This window comes from Lygodium microphyllum, chromosome 3, assembly GCF_053477565.2.
Source record: "Lygodium microphyllum isolate KBCC chromosome 3, Lygodium_microphyllum_v1.1.10, whole genome shotgun sequence".
NCBI classification, from domain to species: Eukaryota; Viridiplantae; Streptophyta; class Polypodiopsida; order Schizaeales; family Lygodiaceae; genus Lygodium; species Lygodium microphyllum.
Genome location: NC_141137.1, coordinates 88,347,066 through 88,368,279, shown reverse-complemented (window position 1 = coordinate 88,368,279; position 21,214 = coordinate 88,347,066). Strand labels below are relative to the sequence as shown.

Genomic DNA, 21,214 nt, shown 5'->3' with positions numbered 1-21,214 from the left:
CTATGCCGGGGTTTGCAACATCCTTATGCTTGACCTTGAAATTTCCTTGAGTACTTGGATGAATCAAAATCCAATTCAACTTATAGTATTTATCACAAATCCAATTACCGCTACTATCTTTCCTATTAAAGACCTCAATTGCAAGTATATTGCTAATGTTTTTCCTCCGTGAAGACATCTATATTAATGAAATGCAAAGTTACCTACCAGTAAGTTTTTATGTGCTTTTATTATTACATATAAGTGAATTTTTCCATATATAGAATCCTTAGTATAATAATATTTTCATGCACAAGCATCCCTTTGTCATTTCACACATACAATTCTAATATTATGCAATGCTATGAGACTGCAGCACTGATCTTATCTCATGCTATTCCATGGTTTTAGAATCTAAATAAAATTATCATTATGATATTAACGTTGCAAACTTAATGTTCGAATCTATACTAGATATTTCTTTCCATCGATCCTAACTAGATGTCAAAAACAATAATTCATAAAAATTTACTTACAACTGAAACAAAATTTTACATTTAATCACTGTAGAGAGCAATGCGCTTGAGAAACTTTGTAGCAATCCTAAGGATGTTAAAAAAGAAGTTGATTTCTGGACAATAGGTGTATCTCATTGAGATGGAGACCTAGGATACAATAGCAAAAGGTAGTTTAACTCAAAATATGCATAATTTGAAAAAAAATTCTCCAAATGCAACAATATTTAACCATGAAGCAATTTTTTAAAAATGGCATTGTACCTACAATTCTTTTCACAAAGAAGAACAAAGATGTTGAACAAGAAGTTGAGTTATTACAAGACCGTTGTTCCTTCACTGTGAGATTCCTAGAGTACAAAAACAAAAGAAATCTCAAGTTAAAGCATGTATATAACTTACATAGGCTTTGTCCAAATGAGTCAATATTTAACAATGGACCAATAGAAAAAAATGACAATATACCTGTGGCTCTCTTTGCACGATGTTGAGAAGAAGTTGAGTTTTTAGAAATGATAAATTTGAGTTCTGCCTAAGAAAGAGGGGGAAATTGAAAAGGGGAGATATGAAAAGTCAAACATTAAAAAATGAGAAAATGAAAATTCGATTTACTAACTTTTAGGAAGTGACGGTCTTGTATTTCCCACAGTTTTCCTTATCTTATTATTGAGTGAAGATTTGGGCCAAGATATGGCTAAAAGATTCATGCTACATGAATTTGGAATCCCATCTCTCTCATTGGTTAGGCCTATTTTTGTTTTTTCACTCCTTAATGGGAAAAAAGAGAGTCCATATTTCTCCTAATGCATACTTCTTGAACATTTTCAAGAAGTAGTGTCTTTGCACTAGCCAAATTCCATGGGGAGTGTCAATTACTTCCATGGGGAGTGTCAATTACTTCAATGCCCAAAAAGTACCTCAACAATCGAAGATCTTTGATGCCAAACTCTTGTGTAAACCATGCTTTACTTCAACAATCTCTCTTTCAAGAGTACTTGTCATCATAAGATCATCAACATAAATAACGACTACTACCATTTCATCTTATGTGAGGCTAACATAAATGGAGCAAATAACCATGATTTGCTAGAATCCCATATTGTATAAGAACCTATTAATCCTCTCACACCAAGCTCTTAGTGGTTGTTTTAATTCATACTTGTGAGAGAAAAAGATATTCATGGAGGGTCATAGACAAAGATAGCCATAAGTTTGAGAAATCAAAGAAAACCACATTCATTGCAAAGAGGTTGTCTCTTTAAATAGACATACAGTGACTACGTTGTGTCTAGTCTAGTTTGACTTGGAAACTTGAATTCTTATCCTTTCAAATGATCATCCTCATCTCTCCACACTCTAAGAACTAGTTCATATTGCATTTGTAGACAAAGAAGGCACCATGCTCATACAAATATTTTAACACCCCCCCCCCCCCCCCTTGGTGCTTTATTTGGCTACTGCAAGGTGGTTGGGTGATGACATAATTGATTTTACAAATGTTGATTGTCCCCCCCTTACTAGGTGCATTCTATGGCTACTATTAGTGGGGTGGTCAAGCTCTTGAACTTGTTGTCTTTAGTCTTATTCTTCAATCTTCAAAAAAGGTATCCTATGGCTACTAGTAGTGGGTGGTCAAGCTCTTCAACTCATTGTCTTTAGTCTTCCATCTTCAAAAAAGGTATCCTTCTATATTGTTTTCTTGATTATTTTCTTCCATAAAATTTGTTTGTCTTTTTAACCTGCATGCTTCTTCATGGTATCTAAGCTTCCTATAATGCATTTGGGTAGATGCTTCAATCTGCATTCATTGTGCTCATGTGTCCTCTCCTTCCACAGTGGTAGCATTCGTTAGTTTCCTTCTTTGTAAATAACACAACGTCCTTACTTGTTAATATATCAACCTACCCTTTAGGTTCCTTCTCTTTTAATAGGATTGATGATATACAACCCTCAAGGTTAAGTGTTTCATGTGTAAGGAGAGAATCCTTTAAGGATGTGTACTCTTTAGGTAGACTAACGAGAAGCATTGCTATTGCATCCTTTTTGGGAATTTTCACTTGGATACCTTCAAATTGATTAATTAAGCTCCCTAATTTTGAGACATACTTTGTGCAGTAAGTAAGTCTTTGTATTGAGTATGCAAGCTATAGAAATCCATCAAGAGACTGGTTTTTAGCTTTGGCACAAAAATTTTTATTAAGCTCTTCCCACATTTCCTTTGTTATTCCCTCGGGGGGCTCACTATAGATGTTGTATGGTATCACGTGACTGTAAGGGAGGGGACACTTAAGCGTATACATTAGAGGTAGATCCCTCTTAATTTCCTATATTGAACTTAAATTTAAGGAGGGGATAGAGGGAAAAAAGAAGGGGGGGATGAATTTGATCACCTCTCTCCATAGATTGATTTCTACATGACATACAAGAGACCTTGACAAGTAAGGTTAAAAACCTAAACCCTCGCATAGTAAGGTTATTGAATTAATCATAGTGTGGGAGGGGGGGAGTTGGCACTCTCCCATGGTTTTGGTAGAGAGATTCAACTCCCATTCTTCCAAAGAGAGCTTGGTGTCCGCTTGGTGTAGTCACTTTAAGTGTAATGGGGTTCAATTCCCCTACTCCCTCTCCTCATGTGGTAAGGGGGCGCAAGCACTCAAAAACATTGCAACACATACCTCAATGGTATCCAAGTGTCACTACATAAATCACTTTGTGATATGACCATTTTGATACTTTTAATTGCTTAGGATAATTCCAACTTTTAAAAAGAAAGTTAGTATATGTTCTATGAAGACTTACATATAAGAAAGGGGATACATAAAAAGTCATACATGTATATATCTTATAAGCTTAAATAGGGGGATATATTAGTCTTACAAGCTTCATAAATAGGGGTTTTTTTAGAAGTCCTTGCACGCAGGTGACATGTCTTCTTTACAATGAGTGAACTCCCCGTGGTTATTCCTTGATGTGATGGAACAAGCCTGGACCAAGATGCAACCCAATTAAGGCAAGTGCTTGTTCATCTTTTTCTACCCATTCTCTAGTCACTTTTGCTAGTGCATTATCATGTACTACTATCCATATTTTTCTATGCATGAGCAAAAATTGCATTTGAGTTTCCCAAGTGTGGTATTTCTCCTCGCCCTCAATTTTTTTAGTGCTATAGGAAATATTGGAGTTTGAGGCCATGAATTTTATGGAGAGGTCTTACCAAGCTTATGGTATTGCTTGGTGTTGTCTAACTCCTTTCAAAAAATAGGATATTTTTGGAAATTACAAGGAGTTTTGATTGATCAATAAACTCAATACAAAGAACCCCTTTGTGCTTTTACAATATCCAATATTATCCTTTTAAGGGTGTGAATGAGTGTCTTGAAAAATACTTTGCATGGAGAATATGTATCAAGACTTATTCAACTTACAAGTATCCAATTCAATGTGAATGGACTGTAGATGAACCAATTTAGATAGATTCAATAAGAATAGGGCTCAATGGGGAAATTAGTTCCTTTTGCTAGTGTGAATAAGCCTTTTAGAAAAACTAGTTTGGCAAGAGGGTTGGTGTGAAAGGGATTTGAAGAGATAGATATTTGAGAATCTTAAAATTTAGGAGAAAGAGGATAATCAAATGGTTGGTCATTCTAGATACCACCATTTTGCTAGGCCAAAAGGACATTGATATTAGCACCATTGATTGCAAAATACATTGGATGAAGTTGTCAATGTGGAATGCAATTAATCATTTGTCTAATCAGTGCTATAAATTACAAGTCTAGATTTGAAATCTAATTTTCTTGCACCTTTTATGATGGTCAAGATGTTTCTATTGATGTTGTTGATGATTGATGGCATGAACTAAGATCTAGATGACAGTAAGCGCTGATTTGCTTTGAGGAAGTAATGGCTCGATTAGCTATCAATGATGATATGTTGTTCCTAATGCCACATTGATTGGAGATGTGTTACATTCACAACTAGAGAGGCTGTCGGAACTGTGCTTTGGTAGTTAGAAAACTCATTTGACATGTATTCACCTCCATTATTCAATCTCAAGTATTTTATGTAACTATCAATCTACTTTTCTACCACAGCTTTGAATTCCAAGAACTTCTCAAAAGAGTCACTTTTATGTTGCAAATAGATCCATGTCATCCTACTAAAATCATCAATGAATGTAATGTAAAACATGTATCTCCCACTCAAAAATATGTTTTGACATGGACCTCAAATGTTCGAATATACCATTTCCATAGGATAAGTGCTAATTCTCCCCCTCTTTGGAAATGTGAGTCTAGATTGCTTGCTAAATTGACATGCCTCATATACATGGTTATATTTTCATAGCCAAAGTGTGGAAGACCATGGATAACCTATAGGAGTACTTGCATCAAGGCAAACAACTTGCCTTTCTTTTGGCCATGAGCATTCAACTTGCTAGGTTTGTCATTTCTAAACTTTTCAATGAAGCAACCATATTTATTGAACCTTAGTTGTAGCCTTCGATCAACCATTATTCCATGTGAAGCCAAATTCTTAGTGATGGTAGGCACATATAAAACACATCTAAGCTTATTCTCTATCCCATCTCTAGTAACCGATGAAACACTGCCAATGTGAGTGATCTTATGCAATATAACATCTCCTATACTAACATACTCTTCACTTTGCATTTGTTCCTTCTTGTTAAACCATTATGCATGATGTGTCATATGATTGGTAGCTCTTGAATCCAAAAACTGATCATCCTCTCTAAGGGGATGCATGCATCATGCTACCAAGTATCCGGCTCCATAGTTAAAAGATAACATCTAGGTGATGAACCACCTCTAGAAACATAGCAAGTGTCTTCATAACCACCTACATAATGACCATATTTAGTCCTTCCATGACCTCTAGACATACCATTTTGCTTATGATAGATGATTCATTCTCAAAATGGCTAAATTGTCCATAGCAATGACAAGCACCATCATCTCTATGAGGGCTGGACTATCCTCTATATCTAAAAAAGGATCTCCCCTCGCCTCTATGCATAAATTATGCACAACCAAAAGAGTTACAACCATGAACAAAGTTGTCTCCATGACCATATGAAGATTCTCTAGCTCTTGGTGAACTTCCATGATCTCTCTAATGGTAGAATACACTATCTTGACTAGTATTTTCTCCCACTGTTAGAGGCATTAAGACCCAGCTTTATTTTCTCAATAAGCAATGAGGCAACTAACTCCTCAAAGTCAAGCATAGAATTGCCTCTCATCGAAATAGAAGTATCAGGGACTTGTATGTAGGGCCAAGTCCATTTAAGATAACAAAAGCCAAGTCACCAACATCCGTAGTTGCATTAATGGAAGCAAGGTCCTCTGTTATCTACTCTATATGTACAACATAGTCACTAATGCTTCGGTTCCCAGGTATGCACCATACAATCTTTGCTTCAATTTTTACCCTCCTTGCCTTTGTGCAAGTGCCATACATCTTCTCAATAATCTCATATGCATCTTTTCGTCACTTGTTATGAGGTCCCATAGATGTCTTCCCATACCATTAGAAAATTTCCATGCGATAGGACTACACACTATAATTGTCTTTTGTCAATTTATCACTAAAATAATTTGAGTAATTTGTGTTGTTTTTTATATTATAATTACTATAATTTCAAATAACTAGCAATACATTGTATGATAAACCACTCTTCAAGCACACGAACAAGTCCCGAGAGCATCAACCGCTCAAATCTAAGAAAGCATTTAAAATATCCCAAAAAATACATGTAAAATGGATTCTAGTGATATGACTTTCATACATGTATCCAATTGCTATAAAAAATATCCATACATCATGTCCATATATCATACACTAGTTGTCCAATAAGAAACACTAAAATCAGAGCTCAAACAATGCTCGTATATCCCAAAAAGTATCAAAATATGGGCTAATAATTTATAAATTTCCTTGCTATTTTTCTATAATTTTTTGTACCAACCAAAAGTTGCATAGAAATTGGTCTTTTTATATTCAAAACAACTAGTTCCTCCTTCTATAGTGTGAGTACCCAGACTACAAACAGGTTTACCAAAAATAGCTAGTTCAATGGAGCTCTAGTATGAACATATAAGAGTCAAATTGCTCCAACTAGACACCCAAAAGTTGTATAGAAACATATCTTTTTTATATTCAAAACAACTAGTTCAGTCAAACTAGTTCATTGCTTGGCTTGTGTGAAAGGGGTTAAGATGGAGGGGTTATTTTAAGCTTTAGGATGAATGTTTTAATATCAAGCCTTGTAGGCTTAATCTAAAAGCCTTCAATCATATATTGATAGTGCAAAAATGGCAGGGTCTTCAAGATATTATTGACAACATTGATCCAAGTGACAACCTCCTCTCGTCCTATGCTAATGCAATTTAGAGATTAAAGCTCTATTATACCACTAACCAATAATAAAGAAAATTTCCTATTTCTCTTCTATGTCTCTTTAACATAAATCCCCTACTTCTTTGACAAGTAGGCCATGTGCTCGGTTCATAAGCTCCCCTTATGCTTCCAGGCATAAGCAAGCCCCCTAGTCAAGCAAGCCATGAGCTTAAGTAGCCCCCATGCTTCTAGGATCTAATACATAGACCAATTTGAGACCAAAGGCAACCAAACCATTGTAATCTATTGTTTGAAACCTTCAATGGCTTTTTGAATGCATCCAATTTGGCAATAATAGTCCAAAATCCAAGCCATAATAGATGTACGAATCTATATACCTATTTTGAGTAGATTGGTTGAAGATTTGTACCCGATTTAATTGTAGAAAATAAGATTTGAATCTAATGTAGACCTTGATTCGTCATGCTCCTCAATCTGATTCTTCACTCCCACACTCCCACTCTGATACCAATTGAAAGCAATCAATTTAGATATGTAACGGAGGGGAGATGACACAAGATATGGAGGCTTAATCCATGTTCTTCATCTTCATCTTCATTCTTCTCAACTCACAATGAGTATTTCCCAAAATGGATATATACTTTGACTTTAGGACACTTTACATAGAGCCTCTTTTTCATTTCATACAAGCATAGGATATAAACTCGATATAAATTAACTTATGATTTATTTCTCAACATTCTATAGTTGTGCATGCAATCATGTTGCTATAGTACTCAAAATAGTAGTATATATTATTTTATATCTTTCTCTTTTCTTGGCTTGAACACCTTGCTTTCTTTAATTGTTGTTCTAATACTCAAAATAGTAATATATGTTATTTTATATCTCTCTTTTTTCTTGGCTTGAACACCTTGCTTTCTTTCATTGTTGTTAAGATCTATCTTCTTACAAATAAATGACTTGCCATAAGGCTATAATATAATGAATAATCCCATAAGTAAACCCAAAATAATAATCTTGTGTATCAAAGGCTTTCTATTGGTAAGTTAAAGAACAATTTTATTTGTGTAGACCCATTTAATAATTTGCTCATTAAAAACACAAAGCACATTAATTACCATTGCTTTCTACTATTTAAGTCATTGTACATTACCTTATGCTTGAGTCATTTATTTGCTTTGTACTAATGAAGTCATATGTACTTCTCTAAGTGCCAAAGCTTAGGTCATTTCCACTTCACATTTTTAAAGAGTTGTTGGACCTTAACCTAAATATAGCTCACCTTACTTGGTTATTGTACACTACCCTATGTTTAAGAACATTGTATGCTTAGGAATGCATTCCTGAATGCTTTCACTTTATAGTGCTTAAGAGCTTACGCTTGAGAAATATATTTGCTTTATACTACTTAAGTCATTCGACCTTAACCTAAATATAACTCGCTTCTTAGTCAAATGAATCGGGGCTACTTAAGTGATGCATCTAATTTATACCTTGCATCTTCATTTTAAGCTACTTATGACACTGTATAATCCCTTGTGTTACTTGAGGAATACATTCACTATATACCACACAATCATATGTGGTTGACTTCTCCAAGCATTAAACTTAAGTCTTTCTTAGTTAACATGGTTTAAGCAAACAACTTTGAACACAAGCATGATTTACATTCTCAACATATAACCTTTGAATTACAAAAATACACTTTAAAGGGACCATCACATCATGGTGAAAAATATTTCTATTTTAATTTGGTTCTTAATTATAGTGTTGAAATATTTGAGCTTTGAGCTTCAAGCATTCTACTATATTTTTCTCATTGCTAATATATAAGTTATCTTGTTTGTGTAGCCAAAAAGCTCTTGAAGAGAGAGATTTGGAAGCAACAACTGCTCAATCAAATCGTTTTGGCAAGGATAGTGGGTTATATATATATATATATATATATATATGGTTATATAACTTGTATTTTTCAATCCAAGCAAAGATTTAGTAGCTTTGAGTTCATATGTACTATATGCCAACCAAATTTCGACTTCCAAAGCTTTAAGAAAACTCATGAATAGGTCATTGTAATACAAACAACAATATTATTTCATCATTCTCTTTTTTTTTGGAATTATCTCTTGACATTTCCTTGTGTCAAGCCATGTATTATATGCAATCTTTAACGTTATGTCGGTTCTATTCCTATAAATATGCATAATAAGCATGCAAGAATTAAGCGGCAACTAGTAGCTCTCTGGATTTTTCTTTTGCTTGGACAGAGAGCACATTTATAGTTGCCTAAGAAAGCACATGAAAATTAAAGGAAAAAGCTCATTCAAATGGGTATTTATAGTATTGTGAAAATTACAGATAAAGCACATCTAAATTTGTGTAAAAAGCCATGCCTATATGGCATTATATAAACACGATTTTGGATGTGGGTCTTCTAAAGCTTCATTAATTGGGAGATTAGATGTGTCCATCTTAAGTTAGTGTAATGAAAAGTATGTTGTTGCTCATGAAAGCCCGCACACATGAAGGCTTGATAACATTTGCTGACCTATCGATAGAATATTTCTAACCATTTGTTAACGAGTTCTCCCCCTGAAAACTATGGGGAAATTCTATGTTACAAGCTTCTACAATTGTTGAACCACAAGGATTTCTATGTGTTGATAAGCGATTGGTCTTCCCTCACAAAAGGTGTTCCCTTAGCTGTTTTATCACGACATACATGTGTGCAAGTCATCCCACCATAGGATACCATAGTTGCTTTTCGAAATCACCATTCTAAGCTCTTCAAGATCTCATGTGTGAGGGCTATGAGGGTATTGAGTTGCCGGAGGTCTTTGGCTCAAAACCCACAATTGCACAACTCCATGGCATCTAAAGTGATCTATGATCCACGTCATTAGTAATGAATAAGGTGGGTTTTCCAACCATTAAACTCAAGGCTATGGCAGTACGAAGAAAGAGTAGTATGCTGAGTGCTCAGAATCCACATTTCTCCTTCAAAAGAATAGTATAGAAGTGATCACTGATGTTGTAACTTGTCAGCACATGGGTGGCCCTAAAGTTTGACTATGAGCTGGCATGTATCAGGCCGGCCACGTGGCAAAAGAATTTTGGATACCAACCAACACGATTTGGCCAGCGTGTAAACGGCGCGAAGTAATCAGATTCCCAGCATCTATAAATTGGGTCGTCGTCTTGCTAGAATAAGAGTCTTTCAAGATTCTGTCACACCAACTAATAAATTCTTAACTACGACTCACGAGGGGATCTCCATCGATTCTTGATTAAGTTTAAGGCCTTAATTAGCGAGACAACAGGGATTGCTTTCAAGAATCCAAGATATTATAGTTTATGCGGGATCAATACTTTTTCTGCTTTGATCGATGCTCATGGTGATATGCGCGGCCATGAGAGTCAGTGAGAGACGACCATGGGAACTTTGATAGGATAGGATGCTCGTCTTTCACATCGATGAAAGCTAAGACAGCCACTACAACGTCCATCATCATTCAGGAGGGTGCTTGAGACCAAATTCTCGAGACTTCTGCTTTCCTCTTGAGGCTCCGATCTCTGCGTGAGGAATGGCCGTCGCTGCCAAAATAGGGGAGAAATACTCCTTCCCCAGGCGCAACTCCAGCCCGAATTTGGCAGCGAAGCGCAGCACTCTCACAGTGTAAGTACCCCAGGCTTAGCCAAAATTCGCTGCTTCTTAAACCCTAAACCAACTGGTATCCGGTTAAACTTCACACACTAATTAATCTACCTCAGGATAGAAGTGTTCATCAGCTTGCAGTCAAGCTTTGCTGAAGCTCGCATCTCTTTGCTACTGATTTGTCATGTTTTCTCAACTGCTGGCAGGAATTTCTCTGACGTACAAAGCGACATTGTGATTAATGTAGACGGGGTTACCTTCTCTCTACATAAGGTAAACAAATACTGCAGATATTTGGGGGAGGTAGAACGAGAGTAGTTTGCACGATAAGGAGGTAATCTGGGAGGTGAATGGAGATAATCAGTGAAAGCTGCTAACTGTAGGGGGAAATTTTAATGACTGCAGTTCCCTCTCCTGTCGAGAAGCGGCAGGATAAGGAGGCTGGCGGCAGGGATGAATGAGGGCTCGGTGGAGGGCATGAACGGGAGCAGCAATGGCAGCAGCAGCAGCACAGTGATGCTAGAGTTCTCGAATTTCCCGGGGGGAGCGGACGCATTCGAGCTGGCGGCCAAGTTCTGCTACGGGATAAACTTCGAGATAAGCACAGCCAACGTGGCGCAGCTGCGGTGCGCGGCGGAGCACCTGGAGATGACGGAGGACTACGGCGACGAGAACCTGGTGGCCCGCGCCGAGAGCTTCCTGCGCGAGGTCGTCTTCCCGAGCCTCGAGAAGTCGGTCGACGTCCTCGTCCACGTGGCCTCCCCGCAGGACGCCCACGTAGGGCTCTTCAGCTACGCCGAGGAGGTCAAGCTGGTCAACCGCTGCATCGACGCCGTCGCCTGCAAGGCTGCGGAGCACGCCCTGGCCGCTGGATCTCGGGGCCTGCTTGACTGCAGCAGCTCTGGGCGGTCCACCACTAATCAGGGGCTTAACGACGGATTAGTAGGGGCCGGGCCGCCCTGCCGGGCTGTGGTGGAGTGGTGGGCCGAGGAGCTGGCGAAGCTGCGGGTGGATTTATACCAGCGCGTCGTCGCGGCCATGAAATCCCGCGGCGTCAGAGCCGAAAGCCTCGGGGGGTCGCTAATGCAGTACGCGCAGAAGAACCTTAGGCTCGGAGACCACCCGAAGCTGCAGCAAGCCCCCGGCGCCAAGGCCCGCGGACCGTCCGAACCTCCGGCCTCCGGCCACGTGAGCAGCGCCGCCGAGCAGCGCATCCTCGTGGAGAGCCTGGTGAGCCTGCTCCCGCCCCACCGCGGCATCCTACCCACACACTTCCTGCTCCGTCTCCTGCGCGCTGCCGTCCAGCTGGACACCACCGTCGCTTGCCGCCTCGACCTGGAGCGCCGCGCAGGCGGCCAGCTGGAGCACGCCACCGTGGATGACCTGCTCATCCCCGCCGGCCACGGCGGGGGTGGCGACACGCTGTTCGACGTGGACGTGGTGCAGCGCGTGCTGGCGGCGTACCTGCAGCAGTACGAGGCCGCGGTGGGCGGCGGCCACGTATCAGACAGCGGCGGCGGCGGGGGCCACCTCAGCTCGTGCGACTCGGACGGCGGGCCCGGGCTGATCTCGCCGTCGCAGAGAGGGATTATGAAGGTGGGGAAGCTCGTCGACGCCTATCTGGCGGAGATCGCGCCGGACGCCAACCTTAAGGTCTCCAAGTTCTTGTCGGTGGCGGAGCTGCTGCCGGAGCATGCGCGCCTGCTGGATGACGGCCTCTACCGCGCCATCGACATTTTCCTCAAAGTAATATTCCATTTATATTTTGTCCGCTTTAGAAAATCTCAGAGGTTTGGCCATCTTTTCAACTCAAATGTACCTTAACTTGAATCAGAGATAGGGAAAGCTATTAAAAGGCCAAAAAAATAAGTTTTAAAATGTAGAAAACAAATTACCTGGACCACTAAACTTTATAGCCTCTATAAATTATGAGCCATTTCCCAAAACATTAAAGCTTCCTCGGAAAAAAATATTTGGCCTCTAAAAAGTGAAAAGTTATAAAACTTGAATGGTTTATAAATTCAAGACAATAATTAGGAAACTCAGCAAAATATCTTTGGAAATTTAGAAATTAAAGCCTTGGCCAAATCAATGTATAATTTGTAATTCTGTTCTTCGAGTCTATAAAATACGAGCCATTTCCCAAAACATTAAGGCTTATTGTGAGAAATTATGTAGCCTCCTAAAAGCTAAAAGTTATAAAATTCTTTTAACTTGCATTATTTACAAATTTAAGATAACTACTCCGAAATTCAGCAAATTTTCGGTGGACTTTAGAAAGTAAAGCCAAATCAAAGTTAATTGATGTCAAAATGGGATGCAAAGATAATGCTATACTTATTTTATTATTGGTGTATGTTGCTTGTTGAAACTTGAAAGAACTACCTTAGGTTAACTGGTGAAGATGGGGTGCCATGATGGGGTATATGGCACGAGCAATATCTTTTACATTTAGACTTTAAAGAATTGCCTTAAGCTAACTAGAGTTAATTGGGCAATAATACCTTTTAGGTGAACATGTTATTTTACTAGGATGAAGTGATAATAGATACTCTCCTTGATATTAACACAAAAAGTGAGGTTAGTTTCATGTGAATTGTTAAATTTAAGAAACATTTAAAAATTTTAAAAAAGAATGTTTTAATATAATATGATTTAAAACTAAGTTTGTTTTAGTCATAATAAGATTAAAAACTTGTAAAATATTTTTTAAAAACTTGCAAATCTCCAAGACATAAAACAATATTTACACGGGTTTTCTTTTTCAAAAAGTGAAGGTCATGATCAGAATTTCCACCAAAGATGTGAAAGTTTCCACGATGCAAATACTTGGCTTTTACGAAAGGCATTTAAATAAATAAATTAAATTGCAGGCCCACCCGAGCCTGTCGGACCTGGAGCGGAAGAAGATGTGCAAGCTGCTGGACTGCCAGAAGCTGTCGCAGGAGGCTTGCACGCACGCGGCCCAGAACGAGCGGCTGCCGGTGCAGCTGGTGGTGCAGGTGCTCTACTTCGAGCAGCTGCGGATGCGCAGCGCCATGGCCACGGACGAGACGCCGCTCCCGGGGGGGCGGCCACCCAGTGGCCGGGCAGCGCCGCCCAACGCCTGCGCCTCCCCGAAGGTGGACCCCTACTCCAACAGCCTCCGCCGCGACAACCGGGAGCTGAAGCTGGAGGTCGCCCGCCTGCGCCTCCGTGTGAACGACCTCGAGAAGGAGAACGCCTCCCTCAAACAGGAGCTCCTCGCCAACAAACCGCCACCTGTCGTCGTCACCACCGGCAGCAGCGGGTTCTTCTCCTTCATGTCGCGTCGGCTCGGCAAGATGGGCCTCTTCGCTTCTTCCCGATCGCCCAGAGAGTCCGCTACCAAGCAGCCGCATCACAAATCTGACAATAAGGCTGCCCCACGCAGGCGCAGACATTCTATCTCTTAGCCTGCATGTCTTCCATACACTCGCTTCATTCCATTAGGGCTAAAGTACGTACATACCCGATATTCTTCCCAGTTCCCTCCTCGCTCCGTCTTTACAATCCTTAATAGTCATATCTCGTCTTTAAAGGGGGAACAAGAGAAAACCAAGGTTTAATGACAAAAATAACGCAGCCTCTAATTTTTGTAGAGACCTTCCTGAATTAATAAAGTTGAGACTATATTAGTATATATTTGTGTAATGCCATTTTGAAATTTACAAGTCAATGCTTTTGTATTAACTCTCAAAAATTTTCTCAATAAATAAAGTAATCCATGTGTTGCTCTCCTCCACAACAATTATCATAGCAAATAACATCTTTAGTGTATTTGTGTGGGCTCAAATACTAAAATACTGGTTGGAGATTCTTATAAATGCCCTCCAAAACAACACAGGTGCATATTTTAAATACTTTGGCTATAAAACTGACATTTCCTATAGATTTTGATTACCTAATACTAATCGCTTTGGGAGCATACCCACACTTTAACAAGTTGGGAAAAATGCTTTTTTTTTGTTAGCTCTGTTCGAAACTTTCTTCTTTTTGTGAGCTTTGTTCCAAACTTTTTAAGGAATGTGTTACTAAATGAGCTTTGTTCCAAACTTTTTAAGGAATGTGTTACTAAATGTACAAGCTGCACTTCTCATTGCACTATATCAATCGTTGTCAATTTCCTCAATTAGTGTCCATCCTCATATTTCAAGTATTTGAATACTTAATATTGACATCTCTTTTCACATATAACTATTGTACATAACAAGTGACATAATTACTTAATGTAAGACAAGTTTAGTTAGGAGGAAAATGGATTGGGAGGTGGGGTCAACCAAGCCACAAAGACCTTTAGTCTTCTAAGTCTCTTTCAAGAGAAGATATTCTCTCCCTTAGATCTCTTGTTTATACCTTAGACCTTTTGGAAGATCCATGTCTTATTAGATTTGTACATGTGCGATGCTTTCCTTAATGTCTCCTTTGTTGAAACATCTTGGATTATATATCTTGCATTAAGATTCCATGGTTTAAGTTGTAAAACGCTTTAGATGAAGTCGAAAGTATTACGAGTCTAAAGACATGATTTCAAAGTATGTATAAAGTTAAGTGTGCAACTATTTGTGATCAAGCATCTTTTGGAACATCTTTCCATCAAATGTCAAATCCTTTTGGAATACTTTATAACTTAGGTTAGTGGGGCCTTGAATCTTCATGTCTCTAGGATTGGGTAAAGGTGCCTGAAAGGTTGCCAAGGAGTTTTCATAAGTGTTCATCTTCTCTTTCTTTCTAATGCTTCCATGTGAAAGATTTGCTCTTTTTTTCTGGGGGGTGAGGGAGGGAAGGGGGGTAGGGAGGGAAGGGGCATGCATTGTGAGTTATATAGATGTGGTTCTCTCCAGTTCACCAAGTCAGATGAATGTACGCAAAATGAAACAATTGATTGAGGCAACAACTATACTTGCTATGCCTTCAAGCACGTGAGGATCACAATAATCATAAGGGACACCATGAATGCTTCAAAACCAAGCATCAAGCTAGTTTGATAAAATGTAGATGAAGGTATGTGCACATGTCAATGGCAATCATAAGCATTTCTCCAATTGAAATACATTGTCAAAGCAAAGGCCTACATGAAGTTCTAAGTGAGAAGAAGTGTATAAAGAGTACACTAAAGAAATCCTCTAAACATTTGCAAAATCAACTTGAACAAAGGATGGAAAAGAACAAGAATCAATCATTTACAAAAATGGTTGCCAAATGTCATTGACATAATTGTAGGAGCATGCCTCCATTAGCATTTCTTGTATTGGTGTTGGTTGTCTCTTGGTTCTAAGCTTTGTTAAAGTCTGATGGGGACAAAGGAGCTCTAAAATATCAGTTGAAAATTCTTGTTCATACCTTTCAAAACATAGGTGTCTATTTTGAATACTTTGGTTATAAAACCAACCTTTTTGTATAGATTTTGATTAGCTAAACCAATTTCTTCGGGAACATGCCCATACTTTATTAAGTTGGAAAAATAAAAATTTGTGAGCTTTGTTACAAATTGTTTAAGAAACATGTTAGGTAAGTGTGAGACGCTTCACTTCTCATTGCATTATATTAATCATTGTCAATTCCACTATTGGTGTCCATCCTCATGTCTCGTGCATTTGAATAGTTAATATTGACATCCCTTTTCACATATAATTATTGTTTAAGGTAATTACTTATTGTATAACAAGTTTAACTAGGAGTAAAATGGACTAACAGGTGGTATCATCGAAGCCACAAAGACCTTTAGTCTTATAAGTCTCTTTCAAGAGAAGACTCTTTCAAGAGAATATATTTTCTCCCCTAGATCTCTTCTTCATACCTTGGACCTTTTGGAAGATCCATGTCTTATTAGATTTGTAAGTGTGCAAGGCTTTCCTTAATGTCTCTTCTATTTGAACATCTTGGATCATTATCTTACATTAATATTCCATGGTGTAAGTTTCAAAACACTTTATGTCAAGCCTAAATTATTATGATGAAAGAGACATGATTTCCAAGTATCTATAAAGTTAAGTGTGCAACCATTTATGATCAAGTATCTTTTGGAACATCTTTTCAACAAATGTCAAATCCTCTTGGAATACTTTATAACTTATGCTAGTGGGGCCTTGAACCTTCGTGTCTCTATGATTGGGGTAGAGGTGGCCGAAGGGTTGCCAAGGTGTTTTCATAAATGTGCATCTTATCTTGCTTTCTGATGCTTCCATGTGAAAGGTTTACTTTTTTTTTCCGTGCATTGTCAGCTATATAGATGTGGTTCTCTCCACTTCACTAAGTCAGATATTGTATGCAAAATGAAACATTTGACTGAGGCAACAACTATTTTGACGAGTCCTCATGCATGTGAGGAGCACAATAATTATAAGTGACACCATGAATGCTTCAAAATTGAGCATCAAGCTAATATAAAAACGTTTGATAAAATGTTAATAAAGATATGCGCACATGTTAATAGCAATCATAAGCATTTCTCCTATTGAAACACATTGTCAAAGTAGAGGCCTACATGAAGTTCTAAGTGTGAGGAAGTATATAAAGAGTGCATTAAAGAAATCCTCTAAACATTTGCAAAATCAACTTGAACAATTGATGGAAAAGAACAATCATTTGCAAAAATGGTTGCTAGATGTCATTTTGGCATAATTGTAGAAGCATGCCTCAATTAGCATTTATTGCATTCATGTCTGTCATATCTTGGTTGTGAGCTTTGTTAAAGTTTGATGGGGACAAAGGATCTCTAACAACTTCAACACTATTGCATTCCCATTTTTAGCTTTACCATAGTGAGTTTGTACTTGTATTTGCACCTCCTGGGTCAAGTGTATTATGATTTTGCAATGCGGCAAGTTGGGTGGCATTTATTATGACTACCTTGGTTAGTTTTGTGGTTAGCAATATGCTTGCCATCATTTTTTTCGTCCTTGACTATTGGTCTTCCAATTTTGTCTTCGTCATCTATTTATAATTGTTGCCTTCCCCAACTTGCACACACTTACTTTAGTCTCGAGTAGTCTCTCAGTTTCCAACCTTATATTCTTCCTCCACCTACCTTTTTGACATCCTCACGCACGCATACCAAATGCATATAAGGGATGATGCTAGTCTTATATGTAGCATTCATCTTCAAATCAATTCAATCACATTCATTCTCTATGTTCTTGTTTGTCTCTCTCTTCCCTTTTCTCCATGTTTGTGGTTATCTTCCATTGCACACTTTTGCATGATATTGATGTCAAAAGAGAGGTATTAGAGCTACCTTGAAGAGGAGACTACATTGAACTAGTAATTTTTGACTAGATAATTTACCATGTTTACTACTTCTACCATCAAGGCAACCTCAAAATGTAGTTTGTTTGGTAAATTTTCTATTATCTCCATCCTCAATAAGTCTTCTACAACTAATTGCCACATTTCTTTAGTGTTTATAATAGATTCTTTCCCTTTCAAAGAATATATAATACAAAATACAAAAGTTTCTTGTGCCCCTTTTGTGTCTTTGTAGGCTTTATTGAAGGATAGCTAGCTAACCAATACGACTGAAAAGACAAAGTGAATTGTCAATCTGACAATGTCATCACTTTCACAAGCCACATATGCCAAACTTAACAAAATGCCTATTGTTTTAAGCATTTCAAGCAACATGGCTATAAATACCTCCACATAACCATTGCAAACTCTCCAAACAAATGTAACGAACTCATCAATTTACCTTCTCATTATAGTCTATCTACAAAAGGAACATTGTTGGTACCATGATTCTTGCAATGCATCTCGAGCAACCTCCACCTCCTTTGCCCCAATCACCATGCATGCCCCACGAAGAAGGAGAAGGAGAAGACGAAGAGGAAATAAGAGCTTCTCAATAGTGGTCCCTCACTCAATCTCACATTCTCCCTCTTTCTTTCAATCTATTGTCCTCTCATACAAGAAATAAGCATGCAAGAAGCAAGAAGAGAGATCTCAAGTTTTCATACCACAAAAATGAGCTTATCCACCATTAACTTCTAGTTTTTTAAATACATGACCTCAATTTTCTTAGGAACACTCCCATTACATTGGCTTAGGCTAGTTTTCTCTCATCTTGCATGTACTATTTTACATTTTACAATAAATTTTTGACTTGTTAGGCCAAAGTCCTTTGAGTATATGTCTCACTTTAGATTTTACAATTTGCACAAGAGTGAGGCTAATTCGTTCTTCTACATTTTGAAAAATTCTACCCTTCTTTTGTGTGCTTTCTTTGTTGCACCTTCCTAAACAAGGTTTATATTACCCCCCTCCTAGAGTTGTGCCAATCCCATGGCATTCTATAGTTTGGTGGGGTTTGTGGGTAGTCAATATTAGTTGGAGGTTTAGAGGGTAACCAGTAATATCCTTGTGATTTTAGGCTACTATTTGTGGGAATGGGATAAGCTCTAGGTTATTCTTCAAGGGTCAACTTGTGATCAAGGTAAAGAAGAGAGAGAATAAGATGATATGGGCCACCAATGTTGTTGGTTTAGTAGAGTTGGTGAGCTCTCACCATAGAAATATAAGGAAGTGTCTACCTTACCGTTGTTGTCTATGCCAAAATCCGCTAGGGATGAAGAAAAAGAGAAGATAAAGGGAGGAAATAAATACCAGAACAAGAACTCTTGAATATACTATAGAAAATAGAGAAACCCAATAAGCAACTATATTACACTTTTGTACAACTAGAATAAATCCCTTCAAGTTGAATACACTACACCTAAGACAATAGCTTAGCCAAAATCTATCTGAGATGATAGCTCAACACCACATTTTCAACTTGGAAGAAATTACAATATTAAATACAAAGAAAACACTTGGAAATACTATATAATACCTTGCCAAGATACCTTGAATATGTATAAAATAACTTAGAACCACTTCAACCCCATTTATTTAGTGAAACCCTATGAGATCTCTTCAATTAGATGAAGATATCTTCATATCTATCCCAAAAATAACCTTCTACAAGTAGGCCTTTATGGACCTGACGGCACCCCACCCCATAAAGAGGTAGAATAATATGTTTTCTACTTTAGAACTTTAATCAAAATATTAAATCACTTATTTATTTGCCTAGACTTGTAACAATGATGAGATCTCTATTTATAACCATATACAAGAATTCAAGTCTACTTTTCACTATTGCTTTTCATGCTTGTTTGCCTTCCAAACTCTTGATGTCTACTTTTCATGTATTAGTTTTTTTTCTATGTCTGCCACTTATCTCGACTATAACTCTTAACTCTTATCTCGACTATAACTCTTAACTCTTTTAGTCTATGTACTACAACTTCAATATCTTCTGGTCTCCTCTCTAAGTGTCAGATCTGGAGAACTAAGAGCTCTTCTCTAGTCAAACCTTTTTCCCATGGAATCATGCTCCATGTAGTGGTTGCTATCTTTGTAGGCATCATTGCCTTCTACCCTATTTTTTCCATATGACTCTTTAGGCATCATAAATTTAGCAATGAATTGAAGCACATCCAAAGAATTTACGTGTATGATGGTAGACCCAAAACTTTTCTTTGTTTTCAGTATAGCCGAAATTTCTACAACTATATTTGCAAAAGATACCCCATCATATAATCATGTAATCTTCTCATCATCTTAGTACAATAAACTCTGCTCTTTCACACTCTTTTCTACCGTGCAAACATATTATTGGGAAGCTCTATTCATCTCTTTAATCCTCTGGAAATTCACTAAACCTGCTACTAAGAATCCTATGAAGCTTGAAGTAAAACCATCTTCACTTGCAAATAGGTGAGAGCTTTATCCTTTTAGTACTGCCTAGTCCCACATTATAGTAGTACTTACTGAAAGTGTGCCTCCTAGAACTCTTTTAGCATTGGGAGACAATGGATAATCCCTCAATGTATCCCTATTCTTTACATGATTGACACAAACTATCATAAATTGCATTGCTTTTTTGTTGTCTTTGCTTTTGATTCTTGCATAGCAAAACCATAATCCAAAACTTTAGTTCCATTCATGCTACAATAATAAATGGCTTTCCAATGGTAATCTTTATATTTGGACAAGCAGCATATATGTCTCTTGTGGATTTGTTGGCTACTTGTATCCTTCATCCATGGGGCCGACATCGACAAGCTATCTTCCATTCCCATATACTCTTTACCATAACATTTTATATTTGAACTATGGTCTATCAGTGTAACACATGGAGTTTCGAGTTATCCAATCTTCACTTATAGTCTCTATGGTAGCATGGGCCCAATGGTTCTTGAAATAATGAGTCATGGATATTAGCCATGAAGCCACTTCATCCTCTCTATAGTATATAGGCCATACATTTCTAGTGTTTTTACTACATATCATAGTCTTTTTTACAACTCTATTCACTTTAGCATTGTCTACAATAAGCTCTTTTGCTTCTTCACAAGCAATCTCTGCATCTACATCATCTTTAGAAACCAACTATATGCCATGTAAACATGTTTCTTCTTCACTTTGTATCGTAACCTTAGTTGACTAATCCACAAACTATCTTTTTCTTTTTATAGTGTCTATAATTTATTCATGGAACTCTCTTTTTGCTATCCCAAGGATTTTACCTAATGTAAACTTGACTGTATTGTTTAGAATTCTCTCTTTCAAAACCTTGTAATATATGTGTCCCTCTCTACATTAGAGAGTAGCTTGTCTCCTA

The 21,214-nt window shown here is 37.9% G+C and overlaps 1 protein-coding gene across 1 annotated transcript; it reads left to right on the top strand.

Moving 5' to 3' along the window:
• Positions 1-10,086: 10,086 nt before the first annotated feature.
• Positions 10,087-14,194, top strand: LOC148038602 (BTB/POZ domain-containing protein At5g48800-like). Its single transcript, XM_087673782.1, has 4 exons — positions 10,087-10,554; positions 10,740-10,806; positions 10,939-12,279; positions 13,407-14,194. Exons 1-4 carry the CDS (start codon positions 10,463-10,465, stop codon positions 13,965-13,967), a joined length of 2,061 nt encoding a protein of 686 aa, XP_087529908.1. The 5' UTR covers positions 10,087-10,462; the 3' UTR covers positions 13,968-14,194.
• The last annotated feature ends 7,020 nt before the right edge of the window (positions 14,195-21,214 follow it).

What these genes read in the sequence shown, in the direction of transcription:
- LOC148038602 (XM_087673782.1), top strand. Translation starts at nt 10,463, where the DNA reads ATGGCCGTCGCTGCCAAAATAGGGGAGAAATACTCCTTCCCCAGGCGC. An exon ending in TTACCTTCTCTCTACATAAG is followed by an intron (nt 10,807 to 10,938) that starts GTAAACAAATAC and finishes TAATGACTGCAG; the next exon opens with TTCCCTCTCCTGTCGAGAAG. An exon ending in CCATCGACATTTTCCTCAAA is followed by an intron (nt 12,280 to 13,406) that starts GTAATATTCCAT and finishes ATTAAATTGCAG; the next exon opens with GCCCACCCGAGCCTGTCGGA.